Genomic DNA, 24,099 nt, shown 5'->3' with positions numbered 1-24,099 from the left:
CTCATTGTTTCGGTTATTTTTTTAACTGAATGGTGGGAAAGGGTCATATCAACAATCTACAGCTATTCCTTCTCCAAATGTATTGTCCGACTCGGAATCCCATTTGGATTGCTCTAAAGGTACTGCAGAGGGCCAGAGTTTATCAAGGTTCTTCGTCAAGTTTAGAAACAGTAAACTTCACGTCACTCTGTTGGTTGATTTCATCACTTATAAAAAATGTGATATTTTGAATGGGTCTGGTTGAAAAATTGTGTTACACAGAGCCATTAGGATTGAACATGTTTGCTTGTAGTGTCCGGTTTACTGTGCCCTTTTCAGTTCCTCCACTTGTACTGATTTTATCTGAGATGAGTTCCTGCTTAAGTTTAATTTGTTTATATCGCTGCTTCGTGGAAAATGTCCAGGTCATATTTCACCCCAAGAAAAAAGAAAAAAAATTTACACAATGGATACACTTGTTTTTATCAGTAATAATTAGTAGTTGTCATTATTTTCTTATGAATCTTATTTTTTCCTTTTTAAAATCATTACAGAAAATTACAAAAATAATTGGGTTAGGTTAGGTATGGAATAAATGCAACTACAAACAAATTAATTCAAATACGAATTTTGAATTAATACTTAATGTAAATATTATTATTTTATGCTTACTAAATTTATTTTAATAAATGGCTTACATTTTTCCTTTCTTTCTTTTTGGTTAAACTATGAACCGGACATGTTCTTGACAGCTGAGCCTTGTTTCAAGTTATTCCTGTTATTCCTTGGTTTCCATACAGAATATAAAATCATATCTCTCTCTTCTCAGTTAATGTCCAGTGTGCAGTTCAGATTGAGTTTACAAAAGGACCTGTAAGTGAACACCTGTCTTCACTGAAGTAGGCTTTGTTCAGCTCGTTCACACTCCACATGGTTTTCCTCAGGCATCAAGATGCTCAGTTTCAGCTATTTTTGTGAACAACAGAGATGAGAGTGCTTTTACATCTGGTTTGCCAATTTTGCAGTTGTGGAGTTTAAAGAAGCGACCAAACTGTGATCTCTGCGGATCACGTTGAAGTGTATTTCTCCACTGTAATTCTGCCTCTTAAAATCGAATGTTCCTGATGTTCAAGATCTGACTTGTTTAACAGGTGATGTGTTGTGTTGTGCTGCAACCTGAAAACTTCAGGAATGTCCAAATCTCATAAAATTCTTCAGTGGTCTGGTAACACATTTAGACCGAATGAAAACAACCTTTCACTTCTATCTAGAAATGTTTGTAATGTATGCAATGTGTGCAAAGCTCCTGTAAGACCTTTCATTTTTTAAACCGTATTAATCAAGTATTCTTGCACCAAAAAATGCTTCTGGTTAATTGTGCAATTTATGTGCAACCAGTGTTATTAAACAACATTACAAACATGATGATTTTGTTTGACAGTTTGCTGGTGTTTTATTACACTGGGTGTTGTAAGTATCCGGTGAATGTGCTAAAAGGTTGATGCTACTTACTTGCCACTTACACTAAACCCGACCCTAGACCTAACCAATAGTGTTCACAAAAGTAAAAGTGAGAAAACACACGCAGATGCAGTGATGACATTTTAGTTTGCTACAAGTATTTGAGCTCTTTTATCATGACTCGTGTTTCATGGACCGCAGCAATATACCAGGTAAGGGTTACTGAGCAAGTTTACTTCAGAAAAAACATACTTACAGAGCTAGATATGTGAAGCAGATGCAATTCTTTATTATTTTACAAATCATGCACTATGATAAACTAAGCTTCAGAATCAAAGTTGTTGGGAAGTTTTTACTGCCACTAGTATTCATTTCAGCTGGAGACTGAAGTCAGTTGTTTGTATAGGTATGTTTCTGGAGTTTTGCAAAAATGTAGATTGCATGCCTAAGGCCTGGTTCACACGGGACGATTTTAAAATTGTCGGCCGATTTTCCAAACCTGAGAGACCCCACACACGGCGATAAAAAATCACGAGTCTAACAGTTTTGGTCGTTCAGTGTGTGGTGTGCAGCCACACGGCAATATCAACACATCACACACGAACCGATTTGACTCCCGAGCATTCCCAGGTCAGGCGGGAAATCTCGCAAAATCCCTCGAGATCAAACGTGACTTCAGAGTAAACAATCATGGCGGACGAAGAGGATGCAGTGGCCATAGTTTGTGCTTTGTTTTTAACGGAAAAAAACATAAGAAAAACAAGAAAAGGCGATGGACAAAGAGCTGGAAACAACGCGAGCATGGACTATTGCTACATCATGATATGGAAGTTGTTGTTTTATCTCATAGAAATGTTGTTACATACTACACAGATTAATTACCGTTGAAATAAACGTTCATATATTAGTTTCCATGTACTCTGGTGGACTGCAGTTGTGGATGTAGTTATGCCTATCGACTTTATTTGTATTTGTTATATTATATACGCCGGCTGTTTTGATTTTGTTTCCCGGTACTTCCTCACCGCCTCGTCACCTCGCTTTCTGATTGGCTACTCGCCACAGTCCACAGGCTGCGTGATTGTTTGTCCTCGGGGGACACCACACACAAGAAGAAATCGGGCCGAATAAATCCAACATGTTGGATATGCCCGATTTGAGATCGGAGCGGTCCCGACATTCTTCCGAGCAGAGGAGAGCAGTCTTAACACACCACACACGGCAGGAATATTTGATCAGATTATTTTCGGATAATCGGAGCATCCTAAGATTGTCGGAAGGGGTGAATCGGGGCTAAAATCGGCCTAATTATCCTGCCGTGTGAACCAGCCTTAACAGTGAGTGTATTGTATCGATCATTATATGTAAATGAGATTGGCTAACCTCATTGCATATGAAACACAGTATAGTTCATCAAGGTGTGGCCAAGTTTCTGCTGAACACTAATATTTAAATGTGATCATTCATATGTTAATCAACTTCCATTTGTGTTGTCATGCAACTTGCCAAAATCCAGATTATGAGAGTTGTGCCATTGCTTTTCTTAAAGATTTTAGATTACAGGAAACGGGCAAAAAGGAGTCATATCTAGTGCCCAAAAAATGTGAAGGTCGGCTCTTTTAACTTGGGTGGCAGTGTGTTAAAACCCTGAGCCTTTTGTAACCAATTTGCAGTTTGCCAACATCTTGTGCTTTAGGTGAAGAAATAAAATTATGACGCGGACACCAAATTTGATTTGATTTGATACTGAAGCAGTATGTATGTGTTTTGAGGTCTTCATGCCCTCATTTAAGGGCCGTCTCTGGGAATGTGCTGTTATTTGTCATGTGGCCCATTTCTGAGTCTTTGTTACATATACCAGCTCAGACGGCCTTGAAATTAGTTTACCATTGATAGATATGGAGGATATTAAAGAATGTAAGATTTATTTTTGTAGCCTAACGGTGGCAGTTTTTGCGCCGACACTGTGTATTTTTAACTATGTAAAAGCACATCTGTTTATTTGAACTTTCTTTCTGCTTGAACATGCAAATATATCACATGTTCAGCATGTGTTTCCCAGTGATTCAGTGGAGTTTCATTTGATTCAGCATATGTCTGTCCAATGTGTTATTTTTCCTCTCCAGTAGCGACTTTTTAAAGCAACAGGATGTTTTAAGACGAGTGATGGTATGCCAATTTAAAGAGATGCATTGAGCTTTTCCCCACCCCTTTTCTCTTGCGATTTTATTTTGTTTACTCAGTACATCTGGGATGTAAGTGTTGGTAGTAAAGAAAAAAGAAAAGCATGCACGCTTTCCCTCCCCCTCTTTCTCCGTCTGTGCCTGCCTCCCTCACATATCGACCGCTACTCCCATAGCCGTCAGGAAGTGTTACGACTTGCTGCCGTAGGTCTTTGTGAGACAGACAGGAATGCTGGAGTTTCAGATTAGCCTTGAAGGGTGAGGAGAGAGGACTGCTGCGACCGCTGGTGCCCACAGCTCCATTCTCAGCTCACGTCGAGACGGTTTGTCTCTATGTTTCTCTTTTTTCTCATTCTCTCTGTGTCTGTCTCTTTCCCAGCTGCACTGCTAATGGCACAGCATCTGTAAAAGCTCTCTCTTGTTAGAGTTCAGATTTGTAGCATCAGTTTCCAGTTTGGAGTAAAAAAAAAAAAGCAGCTTATGGGTAAAGGGGCGGTTGTTTTAAGTGTTTAAAGTGTTTTTTTTGCATCTCATCAGACTGGTAAATCCATTTTGTGTGTTAACGCACATGGGCAGGTTTCTTTTTTTGAATTTAAACCCAGAGAAAGCAGTTTGGTGGCGGTTTTCTTTTGCTTTGTTATTTAACACTGCATAATGGTTTTGACTTTAATCCATCATGCAGTGTTTGCAGTCCTTAGAGACACTGAAAACTAGTGACTAGACAGGATTCTCTGGTTGCTTAGATTTGTGCATGATTCAGTCCCGTGAGGTCAGTAAACAAAGCTTAGTCAAATTAGACTACATCTATACTTGAATTGTGTAGAAACTTATTAAAGCATGAATTGTGGAAGAATTTATTTCAACTGATGATTCATTGAAGGTATGTCTCAGGGAAAGGGATGCCACAAGGGTGTAGAATTGGCCCCGTTTGTTTTTGTCATTTTCTAAAAAAATTCCAGTGAAGTTTTCATGTTGGCTTTGTGAAAGGCTGAAGGATAACATCAAATGTAGATGTTCAGACAATAGCCTTAGTCTGGTGCTTTCTTTGAGGGTTATTTACACAATAAACAGTTTAAACATTATGTAACGTTGGCATCACCTTATTTTGGAGTATTTTTAGAAGTCCATTGCATGCTGTCCCATGGGGTGTGGTGGGAAGGATTGCCCCATTAATGACAAAGTTTTTTTTTTTTAAACAAGCTGGAGTGGCAACTTTGGGAATGAAGATGTAGACATGCATCACAGGTGTGTCCTGATTCATCATGACGACTTGTAAGGAACAGGAAGATGCATCTTGGGCAGCTTCTAGTGCTGCAGTGCTGTGATTGCTGCATGTAAGAGCAGATCTTAGGTCAGTTTGTTCAGCGGAGCATGACTGAGTCGCTGCATCTCTTCTCGGTTCAGTGGCTGTCGCTGGACTCCGCTCAACAGTTTTGATTTTATTGTGTCCTTGATTCAAACGTTTTTTCACCATAATGGGTTCATTTCCACTCACTGACATGTTGGGCCAGTGCCATAATACTGCAATTAAATGGACTCTATTAAATATTGAGATATCCTGTACAAATATTTACCTTGGTTTTAGTGTGTTGTGTTTATTGTATGCTCATTGTGTGATGGAGTGATACAATTTATGCTATACTATAAAAAAAATACACAAAATCTTATCCATTGCACAAAAGGTTCTGTATAGCTCAAACGTAAGTTTAAAATGTTTTTTAATTTTATTTTAGGAATTGGTTACTGAAAGGTACTTCTCTGAACCTAAATTGTCCTTCTATGACTTTGTTGCAAAAAAATCTTGTTTGGAAGCTTTATTTTTTAACAGTGTAGTTGTCAATTTCACAATTAAACAAAAGGAGACTGACTGTAGGACATTTCGCACGGCATCTTCATATCTCATGATAAAAGAAACACTCTGATCTTTCAAAGAAAAACACATGCAGGCTGTGGATTAGTCTCTTTCTTTTAGTTGATCTATTTCAGCTTCTCTTCTACAATTTTCACTGTGCAATAGCTGGATTTGTTACTCTTTGCCAGACTTTTACTAGCCTCGGTTCGCAGTCATCTCTACAGCTGACTAAACACAAAGAGGACTTTAAATAGATGTAGTTGTCTTTCAATCTTTGTCATGGCAAAGAATCACGTCACTGCGTTACGTGCATTATGGTGAGGTTGCTCTCAAAAGGACCAGCCTTGGCACGCCCTCTCAAACATACATTTTGCCCAAATATAGTCTACTCTGTAGCCTGCCTGATAGACGTTTGCATGTCATTTGCATGTCTTATCTTCTTACTGTGAAATCCCTCTTCCAGGTTTCTCTCTCAGAAGACAGTCGCCAGCATTCATTTCCTACAGCTCGGAGGTTCAGACAATAAAGTTTTTGTCCCTTTCTCCACAGAAGGACACACTTTATTCGACTTTGAGCTTCAGGTGGTTAGGAGATGGCAGGAAAGATATCCAAAGAAGAGCTGGAGGAGTTGCAGGATGCCTTTGTGAGAGTCGGTGAGTATTCAGTTTTGTCCATTCTAATCACTAGTGGGCATGCTGCCCATTAAGGTGTCTTTTAACAAGTTATTGTTTTTAACAAGTAATTGTTTTCATTTATTCATTAGCAATGAATGTGCAAGTACTATGAGTATTTTTCATATTGTGCTTAATGAGATGGCAAAATAAGCGATATTACGGTATCAAGTGTCTTTAAATTGTTCTTTCATCCAAGCATGAATGTGTATCTATTCAGTGCTGGCTGATGCTCATGAACATCACATGAGCTTTTCTTGTACTTCAGAAGTGAATTGTGTTAATGTTGTTTCTAAATGCCTGGAACATCAATATTAGCCACTGAGTAGGCCTGTTGTATAGCGTATCCATACAGAATTAAAATGATATGTCAGTAGATTCACAGAAACCAGTGGATTTAAGAGTATAGTGCGGCTTTTGATCTTAAATATCTGGGTTTTAAAGTTTGTGGAATTTGGATGTTTTTCAGTATGCTTGACAAAAATGTGCTTCAGACAGCATTTCGCCATTTATCTGATTTCTTCAGCGGACTGGGCAGAAAATTGAGGCCTAAACTGTTGCCAATGTCATAATGTTATAATGCACATCCTAGAGAAACCCCAGTGGCTCACAGTTCCTGATGATTATTTTACTGTTGTTCAATCAGTTTAAGTATTGCAGATAGCATTTGTTAAATGCATCCTGAACAGCTCTGTTTCAAACCAAGTGGCCTGCCCCCTGCCACCAGCTTTTGGCAAAACAGGCTTTCTGTGCTTCCACATATTTAACAAATAACAAGATACCTTGTTCTGGCCAGAATCTGAGGCCGTGTTTGGTCTCTTTTGTGAATAATACCAGAATGCATTGCTTAAAGCTCAGTAATGTTCAATGTAAATGTGTTCCACTTGAACCATCACTCATTAAAATGTGGCCTGTGTTTTATTCATAAGCATAAATTATGAATAAAACATATTATTTTTGCAGTGTTTCAAGTGTATATATTAATTTGTTTTTGTATTAAAATGATATATTGCTCATTATTTTCACATTTCCTTAATGTTTTATTTTGCATGCATATATACAGCAAATTACAGGTTTTCTCAGAGTTTGTTGCTGATCATTTTTACTCATGTACCATTTAAATAGATTTTTTTTTCTTCTTTGTAGTAGAGGTTTCTTAAAATGTATAATCTGTTGAACTGCAACGTAAGCCAAATTTGCAACCAAAATGTTTTGTGCTTGTTGGAAAGATGCAAGATGTTGACACTAAACGAATAATTTCCACTTTTCTCCATAGATTTGAACGGCAATGGCTTCATCTGTGACCATGAGCTCCACGACCTGTTCAAAGAGGCCAATCTGCCCCTGCCTGGGTACAAAGTCCGAGAGATCATCCAGAAACTGATGGACGAGGGGGACAAAGACAAGGACAAGAAGATCAGCTTCGATGAGTTTGTGTCTGTAAGTCTCTGCAAACCGTTCTGTGATGCGGGACATGTACATTATTAATATCCAGAAGCAATTATATATGTGCCTTCTACATACAGGATGTATATCTACATAAACATCCAAACTGTACGAAATACTTGCTACACACATAAATCACTTTTTCTTTCCTCCAAATTTTCCTTGTAATACTTTGGATAATAAAATGTAGCCCAGTGAGTCAACACTTTGACAATTTTAATTTGCAAATCAAATTTCATCGTTGTAAGATAGAAAAAAAAGGAAAAAACATTTACTTGATCACATATACAGTACTGTTCAGATATTGTGCTGTACACGTGTGAGACTTTAATGGGTGAATGCAAGTTACATCTTTTAGAAAAGGTTCGAAACAATCATTCAAAAGTTGAAGGATTAAAGCCAAGAGTTGGTATTTGAGGTTGTTTAGTTGAATCTGAATTTGAAAATCAACGAATTCTTCAGAAAGCTCCATGTCATCTTTAAATCCCTGATTTGCATAATCAGCATTATCTTTCAGCATAAGTAGACAATTCATTGTACATTGAGATTAGAGTTTCAGTGCTGATTCCAGATGTTTTTGTTTGTGATGTGATCTTGTTCTCTGTGTCCTTGTCCAGAGGAGGAGAGGTTTGCTTTCGTGAACTGGATCAACAAAGCACTGGAACAAGACCCTGACTGTCAACATGTGTTGCCCATAAATCCCAATACAGAGGATCTCTTCAAGGCTGTTGGTGATGGTATTGTGCTGTGGTAAGTCAGACACACTCCTTGATATCTTGTCTGTGGTTTTATTATTTTATATTATTTAAGAAACCACCTAAATGCATGTTCCTTTGCTTTTTTTTTAGTAAAATGATCAACCTGTCTGTAACTGATACTATTGATGAGAGGACCATCAACAAGAAGAAACTAACACCATTCACAACACAGGTTTGGTTTTGTTAAGTTTATTTATTTATGTATTTATTTTTAAAATATGACTCTGGAACATTTCCATGATTTTAATACTTTATTACAAATGTATTAAATCACATATATGTTGGAGAGAGGTTTGAGCCTAACAGACATCATTGCTTCTGTCTCGCAGGAGAATCTTAACCTGGCTCTTAACTCGGCCTCTGCCATTGGCTGTCATGTGGTCAACATCGGGGCTCTGGACCTTCGAGAAGGCAAACCTCATCTGGTTTTGGGCCTGCTGTGGCAGATCATCAAAATTGGTCTATTTGCTGACATTGAGCTCAGCAGAAATGAGGGTATGTGTCTCTGTTGCACAAACACGGTTGCACATCTTGTCCAAATAAAGCTTGCATTGTCATGGCTGATGACAACATCCAGGAATTCTGACAAACAGATAAACAGTCTCTTTTAAAGAAGTTAAATATTAACCCAAATGAATGAATTGATGGTCATGGCAGACTTGACCTCTTATATCTGACCTCATTACTGGACTGTTTTCTCCCAAATTGAAATTAAGGGAGTTTACAGTCCTGGAGAGAGAGTTGTCTAGAGATATTTATATTATTACATCAAATTGCTTTTCATCCGACACACTGACAAAAATTATTAGTCAAAAAGCAGGACTGGGATGACAGTTTATAAACAAATAATATAATTGCCTTCGCTTAACATTTTTTGATCCAGTAATATTTCTGTACACAAGCATCAGTGCCTTGAACTGCAGGCATAAACCGTCAGTAAAAGTGGGAAAAATGCACTGTCTTCTGGGTTCTCATTGGGTTAAAAATACAAAAATATGTTCTGAATCATTTGTAGAGGTGTGTGTGTGTGTGTGTAAGCAGGGAGAATAGCTAGAAGAACATAGCAGTAATCTAGTCTAAAATTGTGTTGTTATTAATTGGCCTTGCTAAACAGTGATTAGTGAATAGCTAGGGGGTGTTCCTTCATCCAGGCCAAAGTTTGCCAGCCAAGCTGAGATACATGCAAGAACCTGGTAGATATTTATAACCTTAGTGTAGCAGTAGCAGGAAAATCCATGTGACTGGACGGTTGGTACCAGAAACATTGTGTAAATGATAAAAAGGAAAGGGACCCAACACCGAACCTTGAGGTACTCCAATGTTTGATCTGTGAAAGAAAAAAAAAAACATGAACAAGAAAATTTAAGATGGCCTTTAATTTTCTGCTAATGTAGTGAGTTTTAAGTCATGGGTTTACTTACATGAATGTGATAGGTATTAACACTACAGTAAACAAACGATACAATTCTGACAGAGATGTTTAAAAGAGCTGATGAGTTGTGGTGCATTTTGAGGTTTTGGAAAGATCCTGGTCAGTTTGAAATTAAGTGAATTGGCTTTCTGAAACACAACAGGAATTGAGAAAAGATCAGAGTTCAGGGAATTCCTAAATCCTGTATGTAACTGTTTGGCAAAAGTTAATACACCTTTAAATCATTTGCTTCACAGCATTCTGGTTAACTGATATACATGGTCTTTTTTCAGCTCTGGCAGCATTGTTGATGGATGGAGAGACACTAGAGGATCTGATGAAACTGTCTCCAGAGGAACTGTTGCTTCGCTGGGTCAACTTCCATCTGGAGAATGCTGGCTGGAGCAAGATCAACAACTTCAGCCATGATATAAAGGTCAGTCTTGATGTGTCCGTTTACTGTGCTCTAATTGTGTGTTTGTATGCTAATAAAGTATCAGATCTCTGTCTCTACTACTGTTGTCATGAAGGTATCAACCATGAGATTTGTAGGTGAAGTCCAGTATATCTTTTTATATTCATTTAGTTGTAAGAAACAAAAACTGTTGATCTGAGATCCTACAGTGAAGTTTTAAAGGCATAGGACCACTCCCATATGACGGCTTTTATTCTTTTATCATGATAATTGATATACAATTGATTTCCTGCTTATTGAAATAACATATTATTCTGTACAGATGTATTATTGTCATGTAATGGATGATAATGTTCATAATGTTTCTGTTGAAAGCACATGTAACTGAAATTGGAGATCCTGACAACACAAATCACTTTCATGGTCAAATTTTAGTTAATATTTCTGTTACAGTCCTGTTGTTTTGAATATTATTTGCCAATAAGTGCAATAGTGGTTAAACGGTCCCAGATAAAGTAGTTTCTAGTGTTGTTCATTAAGACAATCATTATGAGTGTTGCTCATAATTAAAGTTTGTATTAAACAGCAGTAGTACTTAATTCTGGTCCTAGGGACCTGTTGATCTCATGGGGACTCATGGTTCCTTGTATGGTTCATGATCTGAACCAGTCGTGTTTAAAGAGGGACACATATGGATTGTGTCTGAAAGCTGAAAAATGCTGCCTTTAAAGATGCATTGCGAGGTAGAAAGGTATTAAGGCACATCCTAATCTACTGTTCGTTTCACTTCCTATCTCGTGAGATGTCTTTATCTGATCGATTTTTGCTGCTTTTTTTTCAAATCCCATAATCCTGTGTGTTTGATTCTGTGACAGTTGAGATGAGAATTAAATTGAGAATTAAAAATAAAGATGGCGTCTGAAGGTTGCTGTTGTTGGTCAGTTTGTGTAAATGTAGCTTTTTGATAAACTTTATCCACTTTTGATGTAATTTCTATCAAGAAATTAGTATTGCAGTAATTTGGTTGTAGATCATTAAACTGTTACACGTCCTCAGACGCCCTTCTGAAATCAGTTTCATGAGGTAGCTACGTTCGTGCACAAACGCAGCCTCCAAAGTTATTGCCTGATAAGGCAGCGAGTCCTCAGGCTTTCAGACGCAGCCACAAAGAGAGGCTTGGCTTATTGAGAAGAGCCATTCTATTATTTTCCTATTCAAATTCAGTTATATATAGAGAGTTGGTGGACTCTTTTGACTTCAGAACACCACAACATCAGCATATCAACACCCTAGCATTGTGAATTGTCTTTTTGAAAGTTTAAGAGAGACTTTAAATTAAATATATTGTACTACTACAGTATATTAAATTACATATGCCTGCAAAAAAGAACAAAATGGAAAATAGAAAGGATTATGCAGACGTTTTGCACTTTTTAAATCTCTTGAAGATCTAATGGTTAGATGAGATTTACTTTAGCTTTCCTTTAAAGGTGAAATCATTCTCAGCCTCAAATGAATGGAGTCATGTTGCCAAATTTATCCAAATTAGAATTTGCATAACAGCTAACTCCATTTTCTGTTTCATAAAGGTGAAAGCCAGAGTGAAAGGGCAATTACTTTGACTTTCAAATGCTCTGGCATACCATGAATTTTGTAGAACATGCGAGGGGTCATTTAGTATCTAATAAAAGATATGTGACCTGTGCTGTTACGTGATTGCCCTCTTAACTCATCCGGTGATAAAAGACTCTACTGAACTCTGATCTCTACTGAATGATTTAACTAATATCTGTCTCTATCTCCCTCTACGCTGCAGTTAACAGATTTCTGTGTAACTGTGTAAAGGTACTTTTCCAAATGTACTGTAGATCGGTTACAGTATACATTTTTGTTGTTGTTTGATTGTTCATTCAAATCTACCAAATTCATGTTATTAGGAATTCTTGCATGGTTGTTTGTTTCTGATTTTTTTTACACAATCTTCTGGATTGTGTCTCATCTAAATATAACGCACAGTGTAAATGTATTCTGCTGCCTTCAAGTCCTTTGTTATTTTGATGAAGATAAAATGGATGCATGGGACGGTTACAGTGCTGTATTTGCAAAAGCCTGTTGCCTCATAGAATTGTTTGCATTATTCGTCAACAACGGTTCAGAAAATGCATAGAAATTTTTAGAATTGTAATTTTCACAATGAAAACCTAAATATGTTTAATATCACTTAATGAAATGATTATTTTACCCCATAAAACCTGCTTATAAATATCTAATGCCTCTAAAATGATCAACATGATCAAAACTTAGCTGAAAAACCGGTGGCACACAATCTACTACATATGCTTTCTGTCATAAACCGTGACAGCTCATGTTTTTATGCATTTTATATAAGTAGCCTGCTATACTGTTTTACAGATGATCCGTCTGGGTCTAAAATGAAAGGGATAATATTCCTCCGTGTGTGTGAGCTCAATATTATCACTGCAAATGAGCTATACATTTGTGTATCTAATGTGATGCTCAGCAAAAGGCACATATGCAAACCTTATTTTTGAGAGCATAAATGATGCCCACTGCTCTGTGTGTGTTTGTGTGTGTGCGCATGTGTGTGTGTGCTCTTGTTTTTGTGACATATCAGGACACAACTCTGTATAATTACATGGGCATGACACAGGTATTACAAGGAGAGGGTGACTTATGAGGACATAACCCATGTCCCCATTTTTCAAAACACTTATAAATCATACAGAATGAGTTTTTTTTTTTTTTTGAGAAAGTAAAAATGCACAGTTTCCTGTGAGGGTTAGGGTTAGGTGTAGGGTTGGGGTAGGGCAATATAATATACAGTTTGTACATTATAAAAACCATTACACCTATGGGATGAACACACTTTGTGTGTGTGTGTGTGTGTGTGTGCGTGTGTGTCTGTATGTTTGTGTTTGTTTGTTTGTGTGTGTGTGTGTATGTGTGTGTTTAGAGTATTTTTTAAATGACAAACTTGATGATTTTGAAGTCTTTGACAATCAATAAATGTTTAATTTCAGCTTTTAACACAAAAATAAGTAAACATTGTAAACATTCTGTTGATTGCGGTAGCATAGTCTCTAGTAATTATGGCACTACATTTTCATGTGCTTTCTGCTCCTAAATACAATCCTACAGACAGGACTTGAAGGCAGCATTACAATACGCTCATTGAAAGATTTTTTTTCTTTCTCTTCCCGCTCTTGCAGGACTCGAGGGCTTATTTCCACCTGCTCAACCAGATCGCACCGAAGGGTCTGAAGGAGGGAGAAGATCGTATTGACATTGACATGTCAGGCTTCAACGTGAGTTCACATTATGCACTTTTAAAATGCACATAATTCTCCATACGTTTCTGTCATAAACCAGCCCAAAAACATAATGATCTTATAAGGCATTCGTGAGCTGCTCTCAGTGGAGGAGGAAGGTTTGTATCAGAATATCAAAGTTTCAGTCACTGTAGCAGCTCATTGTAAGTCAGATGTGTGATGAGAAAGCCTCTGACTGGGAGCTTCCTGCTTTCTGGAGGGCAGCTGTCAAGCACCAGCAGTTCAATACAAGTGTTTCTCTGAGGGTCTAAACTTGGCATGAGAGGATGAAAGTGTATGAAAACCTGGGATTGATTCTCATAATCTCATAATAAACTATCAGTTCTAAGCAGAATGTGTTTTGACGACAGTGAATTCCAGTAGAAAGCCACTGTTTATTGCACGCTGTGTTCGAGTCTGTGTCCTGTGGCAGTCACAATACTGCGGATGCCACATTCCACCCCCAGTATGCCATGATTCAAGTCTTTCACTGGTTTAATTGTGGACAATAGCAGTGTGTAAACAGACAGAGGACTGATGTGTGAGTGCTGGGAGACTCATGTGAGTGTATTTAACCCCACGCGCTGACTGGAGCAGCTGGTATTGACTGTGTGCTGAATGAGAAGAGCAGCTGCTGTAGCGCTGGGACACAGTCAGGGTCATTTCATCATCAACATCACCCACTGTTTCAGCTCTCTGCTGCCGTCGGGTTGAGTTAGTGTGTGCAGAACCCCTGTTCTTACATTCTGTTTCAAACTGGTGAACCATCTCATTTTGTTCTCTACTTCACCAAAAAAAAAAAAAAAAAAAAAAAAAATATATATATATATATATATATATATATATATAATTCTTTTGACAATATACAATGTTGAAATGTATATACCTGTACACTAGCATTCAACCGATTAGGGTTGGTAAGGTTTATTAATGTTTTTTTTTTAAAGAAATCTCTTTTAGATTTCTTTAAAAATATATTTTTATTTGCATTTATTTGATAAAAAATACAATACTTTTTTTAATGAAATATTATTACAATTTAAAGGTACTTTTACTTTCATATATATATATATATATTTTAAAATCTAATTTGTTCCTGTTAAGTTTTAGCATCATTACTCTAGTCTTTGGTGTAACGTGATCCTTCGGAAATCTTTCTAATATGCGGATTATTATCGGTGTTGAAAAACACTTATGACTGCTTCATATTTTTGGATACACGGTGATGCATAATTTTCAGGGATTCTTTGATAAATAGACATTTTTAAAAGAACTGCATGCATTAATTTATATTTTAAAAAAAACTGACCCCAAACTTTTTAACAGTTTTTTTTCAAGGAACCCATCCTTTCCGAAATATTTATTTAAAGCAACAAACAATGCAGGGAAAAGTGTTTTTTTTAGGGAGGCGTCACAGCTTTTATAGCTTGTCTTCTTGTAATTGCTTAATTTAGAAGTCCCAAAAATGCAGCCTAGGTAGGCAGCTCACTAGGGTTTGGCACAAGGCCGTAATGTACATGACATCATTTTGATAAGGGTTCTGTACTATTACACGTGTAACTGATTCTGAAGGTCATGTAGCTACCAAATGAATCTGACTGAAGTTATGTTCAAGTACTTTTATTGTATGTGTAATTTCTCATAGTAGTGTTTATATTTGATTTGTGCTGTCTCTTGTTTTCTCACTGACCCATGGGACAGAAAAGGAGAATGATTTGCATCTGTGGCTTAAGCAAATCTGTCTCACTGAAGCAGAGAGGGGGGGATATTAGTTATTTGCCAACAGCTGAATGCAGTGTGTTGTATCTGGCGCTGGTGTGTGTTCTGCAGGAGGAAGATGACCTGAAGAGAGCCGAGTGTATGCTGCTGCAGGCTGACAGGCTGGGATGCAGACAGTTCGTCACGTCTAATGATGTCTTGTCTGGAAACCCCAAACTCAACATGGCCTTTGTGGCCAATCTCCTAAACAAGTACCCAGCGCTGACCAGACCCGAGAATCAGGACATCAACTGGGGACTTCTGGAGGGTGGGTGTTCTGCTCATGATTGCTGTTCTTTCCTGTCTCATCTCCCCATTTTAGCATTTGCTAATTACATGTGCCACGTAATGACACGTAATGAAAATGGGTGGCATTTCTTCCAAACACTTATTTAAAAAATTTACTGGATGTCATCACAGAAGAGACATAAAGGATTTTTTTTTTTTAATGGAAACTGGTGAAGCATGTCATAAAGATGATTCTCATTTCCTGAGGGCTGAACAGTTTACGTCCTTTTGGTGAAGGTTGTGCCCTCTTGTGGTACGAAACACAAAAACAAGCCGTCAGACCTAACCCTCGTTTATAAAGATGCCAATCGGGTCATTCGGGTTGTTGTTGTTTTAACAATTGTCTTAAATATCATATTTAACCCATTAAGAGAACACATAAAATAATGTCACACACATATTTTGTGCTGCCTGTTTTTCAGTTTACTTGACATTGCCTGTATTTCCCTGAAATTAACAGTTTTTGCAATGTCCACTTCTTGAGTTAGGGTTAGGGCTAGGAATAAAATAATGTTAAATTTGAGATTGTCAGTGTTAAATGTATTTCTACAATCTGATTAGTTTAGAAAAATAGAGTTTAAATGTAATTTTCTTTTAAACCACATGAACAGGATCATGTTATGTCATTTTCTTCTTTATTATATATCATGAAGGTTATGTATTGTGCATTGTGATATGTGTATTGTCTCTCTCAGTGGGTATAAATAAATTAATCAAATGTTTAATTTCAATCTGTCACTTAAGATCGTCAAGAAATGCTGGTAACAGATAACGATACGTTTCTATTTGCTAATGCCAGTTTACAACAATTTTAAACACTCCTAAAACATTTCATATTTAGTTAATGTTAATTTCAACACTTTCTAATGCATTATTAAAAATCAATGTAGTATCCGTTTTCATTATTATTTAATGGATCTGAGCTGACATGAACAAAACATGAAGAGCTGTTTTGTTTCGTAACAGATCACTAGCAGATGAATGAGGCCCTGAAGGAGTTTCAGTAACTTATGTGTCACGGCCGATGTGTTCTCTGTGGTTGTAAGTCCTGTGTTGGTGGACAGCGATTAACTCCTGCTTCACTTGTTTTCTGCAGGAGAGACCAGAGAGGAGAGGACTTTCAGAAACTGGATGAATTCTCTGGGTGTCAATCCTCGTGTCAATCACTTATACGCGTAAATCACACACTTTCATACCTTCCTGTCTTTATCTGTTCGATGAAGCCCTAATCAGGCTGATAGTAAAATCAAATGCATGTCAAGTGTAACACTGTAACTGTAAATGAAATGAGATGTCACTGTCAGTGAATGTTTCGGCTCTTTCCAGTGATCTTCAGGATGCTCTGGTCATCCTGCAGCTTTATGAGAAGATCAAGGTTCCTGTCGACTGGAACAAAGTCAACAAGCCTCCATATCCTAAACTAGGGGCCAACATGAAAAAGGTAGCCATTGCCCTTTCTCCAAACCCTGCTCTCGGTGGACACAAATATGCAGTGTGATTGACAGACAGAGCATTTCTAATCAGCTATTTTTCTGATTGGATAAAGCAAGGGCTGCTATGTCCTCCTCGCTACATGTATGTGTGTGTTTCTGTGTGTCCAGCTGGAGAACTGTAACTACGCTGTGGAAATGGGCAAGACCAAAGCTAATTTCTCGCTGGTGGGCATCGGGGGGCAAGACTTGAATGATGGGAACCCAACGCTCACTCTCGCCCTGGTCTGGCAGCTCATGAGGAGGTACAACAGTCTGCATACACTATCATTCAAACCATTTGATCCATTAAAATCTATTAACCAGTGTTAAAGAAATGAACCTTATTGTAAGTCTTTTACGCAAATACTGTCAAATTCACATGTGATTTAAATGCAGACGTACCAGAATTCAAATTATCAATTAAAAAACAACAACATTTAAGTCCAGTTTATTAGTTAATTTATTTGTATTAAATTTGTTCTCATATGAACATAAAGCTTGAAGAGTTTATCTTTTAGTAAACTGATTCTGATGAGTCTTGGTGCTGTGTTTCTCCAGATATACTCTGAATGTACTCGAGGGCCTGGGCGACGGACAGAAGGTCAACGATGACACCATCGTCAGCTGGGTTAATAAGACTTTGTCAGGAGCAGGAAAACCAACCAAAATATCCAGTTTCAAGGTGCACCAGCCTTCATTTATCTGCTTCCACACACACGCAAACATATTATATATTCCTACAGCAGCCCTGTATTGATGTAGCTGCATGTGTTGGGTGGATATCAGAATTAAGTGCAATGTTCTGGACTGTAGGACAAAGAGATCAGCTCCAGTCTGGCGGTGTTGGACCTGATTGATGCCATCCAGCCCGGCTGCGTCAACTACGACCTCGTGAAGACAGGAAGCCTTAGCGACGAAGAAAAACTGGACAATGCAAAGTAAGATTTCAATAGAGTGTTCATTCTATAACGTATAAAGCATTAAGATTAGTGCATGATTTGTGCAATTAAATCCTGCATATCCCATGATTGCGTTTGTATTAACTTCATGCATGAAACTTTATGCAAGTTTAGATACTTACTTAATGCTGTGTGTGTTATTAGCAGCAAGCAGAATACGTTTATAGTGCACAAAGTTCAGAAAAAAATCCAGAAATTTTCAGAATCACTGAAGAGAGAATTTCTAAAGTCTTTGTAATATTTCCTGTTATAGCAAGCTTATTTCTGTCTGTCTCTTGCAGGTACGCTGTATCCATGGCCAGGAAGATCGGCGCTCGTGTGTATGCCCTGCCTGACGATCTAGTGGAGGTCAAACCCAAGATGGTGATGACCGTGTTTGCATGTCTAATGGGCAGAGGGATGAAGAGGGCGTAAAATGGGCCCCTGAGGTCAATCAGACACCAATGTCTTACCCAAAAGCCATTTTGCTGGTTGAAAGGCTTCTGGTTCAGTAAATTTATCTCAACCACAGTAAAATAAATTGCCAACAGATGTTAAAGAATCATGTTTAAGTTTGGCAGGGCTACAATGTTTAATGGGCTTGAAGTTTTAGGAAAGGAAGGGTTGGTTCTATTAGACCAAACCAATTACGATTCCATCTGAAAAAAGGGACAAATTAATACCAAATTATATCTTTGAATAATGCATAATGACTGAATCTTCTCTGCCCATGTCTGGATAAAAACCATGTCAGACGCAGCTTTGCAATACTCTATTTACATAATTGATAAAGGATGTACTGTATGTATGAGTGATAGGTGTAGTTTCAACAGTTTGACAGCTTTGGACATTTAGAGTCACGACTGGCCTTACTAGATGCAGTATTGCATCTGTGCAGATTGATGATTGTGTTTGAATCATTGAGTTGGACCGCTTATTCTCCTCACATTTTATGTTATAAAATTAACCAGAAACATTTCAGTGGGACACTTTAAAACATTCCGTAGTTAAATCTCAGTGTACTATTTGTCTTATGTATATGTATACTCTTTTCTACGTACAAGAGACATCTGAACAGAATGAACTATGCATGATCTATGTTTTTGTATTTAAAAGAATACACTCCTCAGAAAATGCCTTTTAAAGCTTTAAGCATTAACCATTCCAAACTGTTTGTTCAATACGAAGATTACAAATAAACCTGACGCAGAGGAAGGTCATCATGTTTGGTCAGTGTCACACCTGTTACCATTGGTTGATGATAAGTGACTGTGTTGCTGGGAATGAAACTGGAAGCGGCTGGTCGTATGACAGCATGTTATCTATGGACTGAAGCAGCTCAAACCAAATGTCTGTAACTGAAAAACATCATACAAATAAAACAGAAAATACAACTTTGCTTAGTATTTCAGCTTCAGCATGTCTTCTTTTCTCTTTAATTTCTTTCTCCATGAATGGTGTTTTGTGCTGCTCAAAGCTTTAATGGTGGCAAATGAAACAATTTACTAGTTTACTAAGCAAATACCTGAAATCTGATTAGTGCAAATTACAGACATTGATCATTTTAATGGTATGTTTATAATAGCGAACTGAGTATACTTTATTTTTATTAAAAAAATTTTTTGCTTACATGGTCAACTACGTGATCAACAGCAGTTGTAAGGCATAATAATGCAATGGCATATATATATATATACAGTATTGTTCAAAATAATAGCAGTACAATGTGACTAACCAGAATAATCAAGGTTTTAATATATTTTTTATTGCTACGTGGCAAACAAGTTACCAGTAGGTTCAGTAGATTGTCAGAAAACAAACAAGACCCAGCATTCATGATATGCACGCTCTTAAGGCTGTGCAATTGGGCAATTAGTTGAAAGGGGTGTGTTTAAAAAAATAGCAGTGTCTACCTTTGACTGTACAAACTCAAAACTATTTTGTACAAACATTTTTTTTTTTTCTGGGATTTAGCAATCCTGTGAATCACTAAACTAATATTTAGTTGTATGACCACAGTTTTTTAAAACTGCTTGACATCTGTGTGGCATGGAGTCAACCAACTTGTGGCACCTCTCAGCTGTTATTCCACTCCATGATTCTTTAACAACATTCCACAATTCATTCACATTTCTTGGTTTTGCTTCAGAAACAGCATTTTTGATATCACCCCACAAGTTCTCAATTGGATTAAGGTCTGGAGATTGGGCTGGCCACTCCATAACATTAATTTTGTTGGTTTGGAACCAAGACTTTGCCCGTTTACTAGTGTGTTTTGGGTCATTGTCTTGTTGAAACAACCATTTCAAGGGCATGTCCTCTTCAGCATAGGGCAACATGACCTCTTCAAGTATTTTAACATATGCAAACTGATCCATGATCCCTGGTATGCGATAAATAGGCCCAACACCATAGTAGGAGAAACATGCCCATATCATGATGCTTGCACCTCCATGCTTCACTGTCTTCACTGTGTACTGTGGCTTGAATTCAGAGTTTGGGGGTCGTCTCACAAACTGCCTGTGGCCCTTGGACCCAAAAAGAAAAATTTAACTCTCATCAGTCCACAAAATGTTCCTCCATTTCTCTTTAGGCCAGTTGATGTGTTCTTTGGCAAATTGTAACCTCTTCTGAACATGCCTTTTTTTTAACAGAGGGACTTTGCGGGGGATTCTTGAAAATAGATTAGCTTCACACAGACGTCTTCTAACTGTCACAGTACTTACAGGTAACTCCAGACTGTCTTTGATCATCCTGGAGGTGATCATTGGCTGAGCCTTTGCCATTCTGGTTATTCTTCTATCCATTTTGATGGTTGTCTTCCGTTTTCTTCCACGTCTCTCTGGTTTTGCTCTCCATTTTAAGGCATTGGAGATCATTTTAGCTGAACAGCCTATCATTTTTTGCACCTCTTTATAGGTTTTCCCCTCTCTAATCAACTTTTTAATCAAAGTACGCTGTTCTTCTGAACAATGTCTTGAACGACCCATTTTCCTCAGCTTTCAAATGCATGTTCAACAAGTGTTGGCTTCATCCTTAAATAGGGGCCACCTGATTCACACCTGTTTCTTCACAAAATTGATGACCTCAGTGATTGAATGCCACACTGCTATTTTTTTGAACACACCCCTTTCAACTAATTCAACTAATTGCCCAATTGCACAGCCTTAAGAGCGTGCATATCATGAATGCTGGGTCTCATTTGTTTTCTGAGAATCTACTGAACCTACTGGTAACTTGTTTGCCATGTAGCAATAAAAAAAATACGAAAAACCTTGATTATTCTGGTTAGTCACATTGTACTGCTATTATTTTGAACAATACTGTATATATATATATATATATATATATATATATATATATATATATATATATATATATTATATAAGTTGGGAGAAGGCCATGTTTACCACTGTGTGGCATCCCCTCTTCTTTTTATAACAGTCTGCAAACGTCTGGGGACTGAGGAGACAAGTTTCTCAAGTTAGGAGTAGGAATGTTGTCCCATTCTTGTCTACAGGCTTCTAGTTGCTCAACTGTCTTAGGTCTTCTTTGTCACATCTTCCTCTTTACGATCCAAATGTTTTCTATGATGTTGAAATTGATGCAGTATGTGGTCTGGCATTGTCATGTTGGAAAATGCAAGGTATTCAATGAAAGAGACGACGTCTGGATGGGAGCATATGTTGTTCTAGAACTTGGATATACCTTTCAGCATTAATGGTGCCTTTCCAGATGTGTAAGCTGCCCATGCCACACGCACTCATGCAACCCCATACCATCAGAGATGCAGGCTTCTGAACTGAGCACTGATAACAACTGGCGTCCCAGTTTTCCCAAAATAACTTTTCCACGGTCCATTTTAAATGAGCTATGGCCCAGAAAAAACCCCCTGGGCTTCTGGATTATGTTTAGATAAGGCTTCTTTTTTGACTTATAGAGTTTTAGCCGGCAACAGCAAATTGCATGGTGGATTGTGTTCACTGACAATGTTTTCTGGAAGTATTCCTGAGCCCATGTTTTGATTTCCATTACAATAGCATTCCTGCATGTGATGCAGTGCTGTCTAAGGGCCCGAAAATCACGGGCATCCAGTATGGTTTTCCGTCCTTGACCCTTACACACAGAGATTGTTTCAGATTCTCTGAATCTTTGGATGATATTATGCACTGTAGATGATGAAAACTTCATAAATTTTTCTCTGAGTAACACCTTTCTGATATTGCTCCACTATTTTTCGCCGCAGCATTGGGGGAATTGGTGATCCTCTGCCCATCTTGACTTCTGGTAGACACTGCCACTCTGAGAGGCTCTTTTTATACCCAATCATGTTGCCAATTGACCTAATAAGTTGCAAATTGGTCCTCCAGCTGTTCCTTATATGTACATTTAACTTTTCCGGCCTACCTGTCTCAACTTTTTTGGAAAGTGTAGCTCTCATGAAATCCAAAATGTGTGTGTATGGTTAAACATTTTAATAAAAGACAGTTAGGTCTGATTTATTTTGGAAATGACTAGAAAAGATAAAAAAATAATATTATATGGTAACACTTTAGGGAACACTTCACTATTGCGCAGTTGCTTATTAGCATGCATATTACTGGCATATTGGCTGTTACTTATGAACTATATACTTATGAAGCACAAATTAATGCATGACCATATTATTGATGCCTTAAACCTACCCAGTACCTCAACATTAATACTACAACAACTGCCTTACAATCGATAAACTGAAAATAAGGAGTTTATTGAGGGAAATATCCCAGGTTACAAGTGTAAACACAGTTCTCTGAGAATAGGAATGAGACAGTATGTGACTGGTGTCTGAAGCATGTCAAAATACAACAATTTTATTGGCTAACGAGTACATGACCTCACTACCAGTGTGACTGTGAGTATGAAAGAGTATGAAACAATACGTCTTCCTCTTTTGTCTGACAAAAAAAATTACCAGGCAGTCCAAAGATAAGACACAGACTCAATCCTTAAAGTCTTGCATATGAGTGCTAGCTGCTATCACTTGATATTGCCATCTTCAGGTGGTATTATTTCAGAAACCTGGAGGAGAGATGTTGTTCCTCCTGAGCAGTTCTAGACTGATTAGCTAACTAATCCTGAATCACTTCCCTAAGATCTTTCTCCTCTCTTTTCGCATCGTGTCTCTTCTGAAACATACTTCTTGTTGAGGGAAGAGCTTGAGTGGTGACACTCACCTTCTGGCTCTGTCCCCAGTCCTCAGACCCTCAGAGGGTTTGGATTTGGACTGGCATGGAATGTCTTTCACCACTGTCTCTCTCAATGGATGTGCCAAACAGCTCAGAAAGTGAAATGGTGCGTGGAAAAGAAAGGTTATAATATTGTTGTGTTTTAACATGTGCTTCAGGCATCAGTCATGCTGGAGGTGTTATGTATGCAGCTAAATGTTGTTATATAAAGACTGAACCATTAGGGGGCATCAGTGTTCTATTATTGGTTGATGTCTGTATTGAATAAAGCAGTTGAAGAAGCAGTGAACCAAGAAAACAACATGTGCGTGTTGCTCTATATGTAATAGATAAAAGTGTTTATCTATAGTCCTGAGTCTGCAACATAATAGGAGGCATTACCCTAAAGTGTCTAGCTCAAATGTAGAGTGAGTTCCCATTCGAAAGGACCTTAATATTGAATATGTCTTCCCCGATCTAAAGTTTTACATATTGTATTTTAAATATTATTACAATTTAAAATAAAAATTTTCTAGTGTAATATTTTAAAATGTTGTCATTTCAATGCATCATTAATCCAGTCTTCAGTGTCACATGATTCTTCAGAAATCATTCTAATATCTGGTTTGCATTCAAGAATAATTTTGTGTCAAAAGAAACAGCATTCATATTTTTGTTGAAACTTATATTTTGATCCATTGAATGCATCTTTATTGCTGAATAAAAGTATACATTTTTTAAAGGACCCAACGCAACAGGCTGTGGAGCGGGAAAACTCTTGATAGGTGAGTGTGAGTGGAAAGAGACTTGTGTGTGTGCGGGATGAAGGAATATAAAATGATTTGCAATAGTTTCTATTTATAAAACATGTTTAAAGAGTTACCAATAGGTTACTGTCATAACCCTGGTTCTCTGAAACAATCGAGTGGAG

General features: G+C 37.6%; 1 protein-coding gene across 1 annotated transcript; it reads left to right on the top strand.

Moving 5' to 3' along the window:
- The first annotated feature begins 3,785 nt into the window (after positions 1-3,785).
- LOC113114344 (plastin-3-like) lies at positions 3,786-19,367 on the top strand. Its single transcript, XM_026281256.1, has 15 exons — positions 3,786-3,946; positions 6,025-6,128; positions 7,423-7,586; positions 8,203-8,342; positions 8,441-8,522; positions 8,680-8,845; positions 10,055-10,197; positions 13,407-13,502; positions 15,336-15,531; positions 16,648-16,726; positions 16,878-16,992; positions 17,153-17,286; positions 17,582-17,705; positions 17,837-17,961; positions 18,264-19,367. Exons 2-15 carry the CDS (start codon positions 6,068-6,070, stop codon positions 18,394-18,396), a joined length of 1,758 nt encoding a protein of 585 aa, XP_026137041.1. The 5' UTR covers positions 3,786-3,946; positions 6,025-6,067; the 3' UTR covers positions 18,397-19,367.
- Positions 19,368-24,099: the final 4,732 nt, after the last annotated feature.

The sequence above is a fragment of the Carassius auratus genome, chromosome 14 (genome assembly GCF_003368295.1).
Source record: "Carassius auratus strain Wakin chromosome 14, ASM336829v1, whole genome shotgun sequence".
NCBI lineage: Eukaryota > Metazoa > Chordata > Actinopteri > Cypriniformes > Cyprinidae > Carassius > Carassius auratus.
This window is presented reverse-complemented; position numbering and strand designations above follow the sequence as displayed.

Bases quoted from the DNA above. Each gene is read 5' to 3' on its own strand.
- LOC113114344 (XM_026281256.1), top strand. From the start codon at position 6,068: ATGGCAGGAAAGATATCCAAAGAAGAGCTGGAGGAGTTGCAGGATGCC. The intron at 7,587-8,202 runs GTAAGTCTCTGC...TCTCTGTGTCCT, and splicing joins GCTTCGATGAGTTTGTGTCT to TGTCCAGAGGAGGAGAGGTT. The intron at 15,532-16,647 runs GTGGGTGTTCTG...TGTTTTCTGCAG, and splicing joins CAACTGGGGACTTCTGGAGG to GAGAGACCAGAGAGGAGAGG.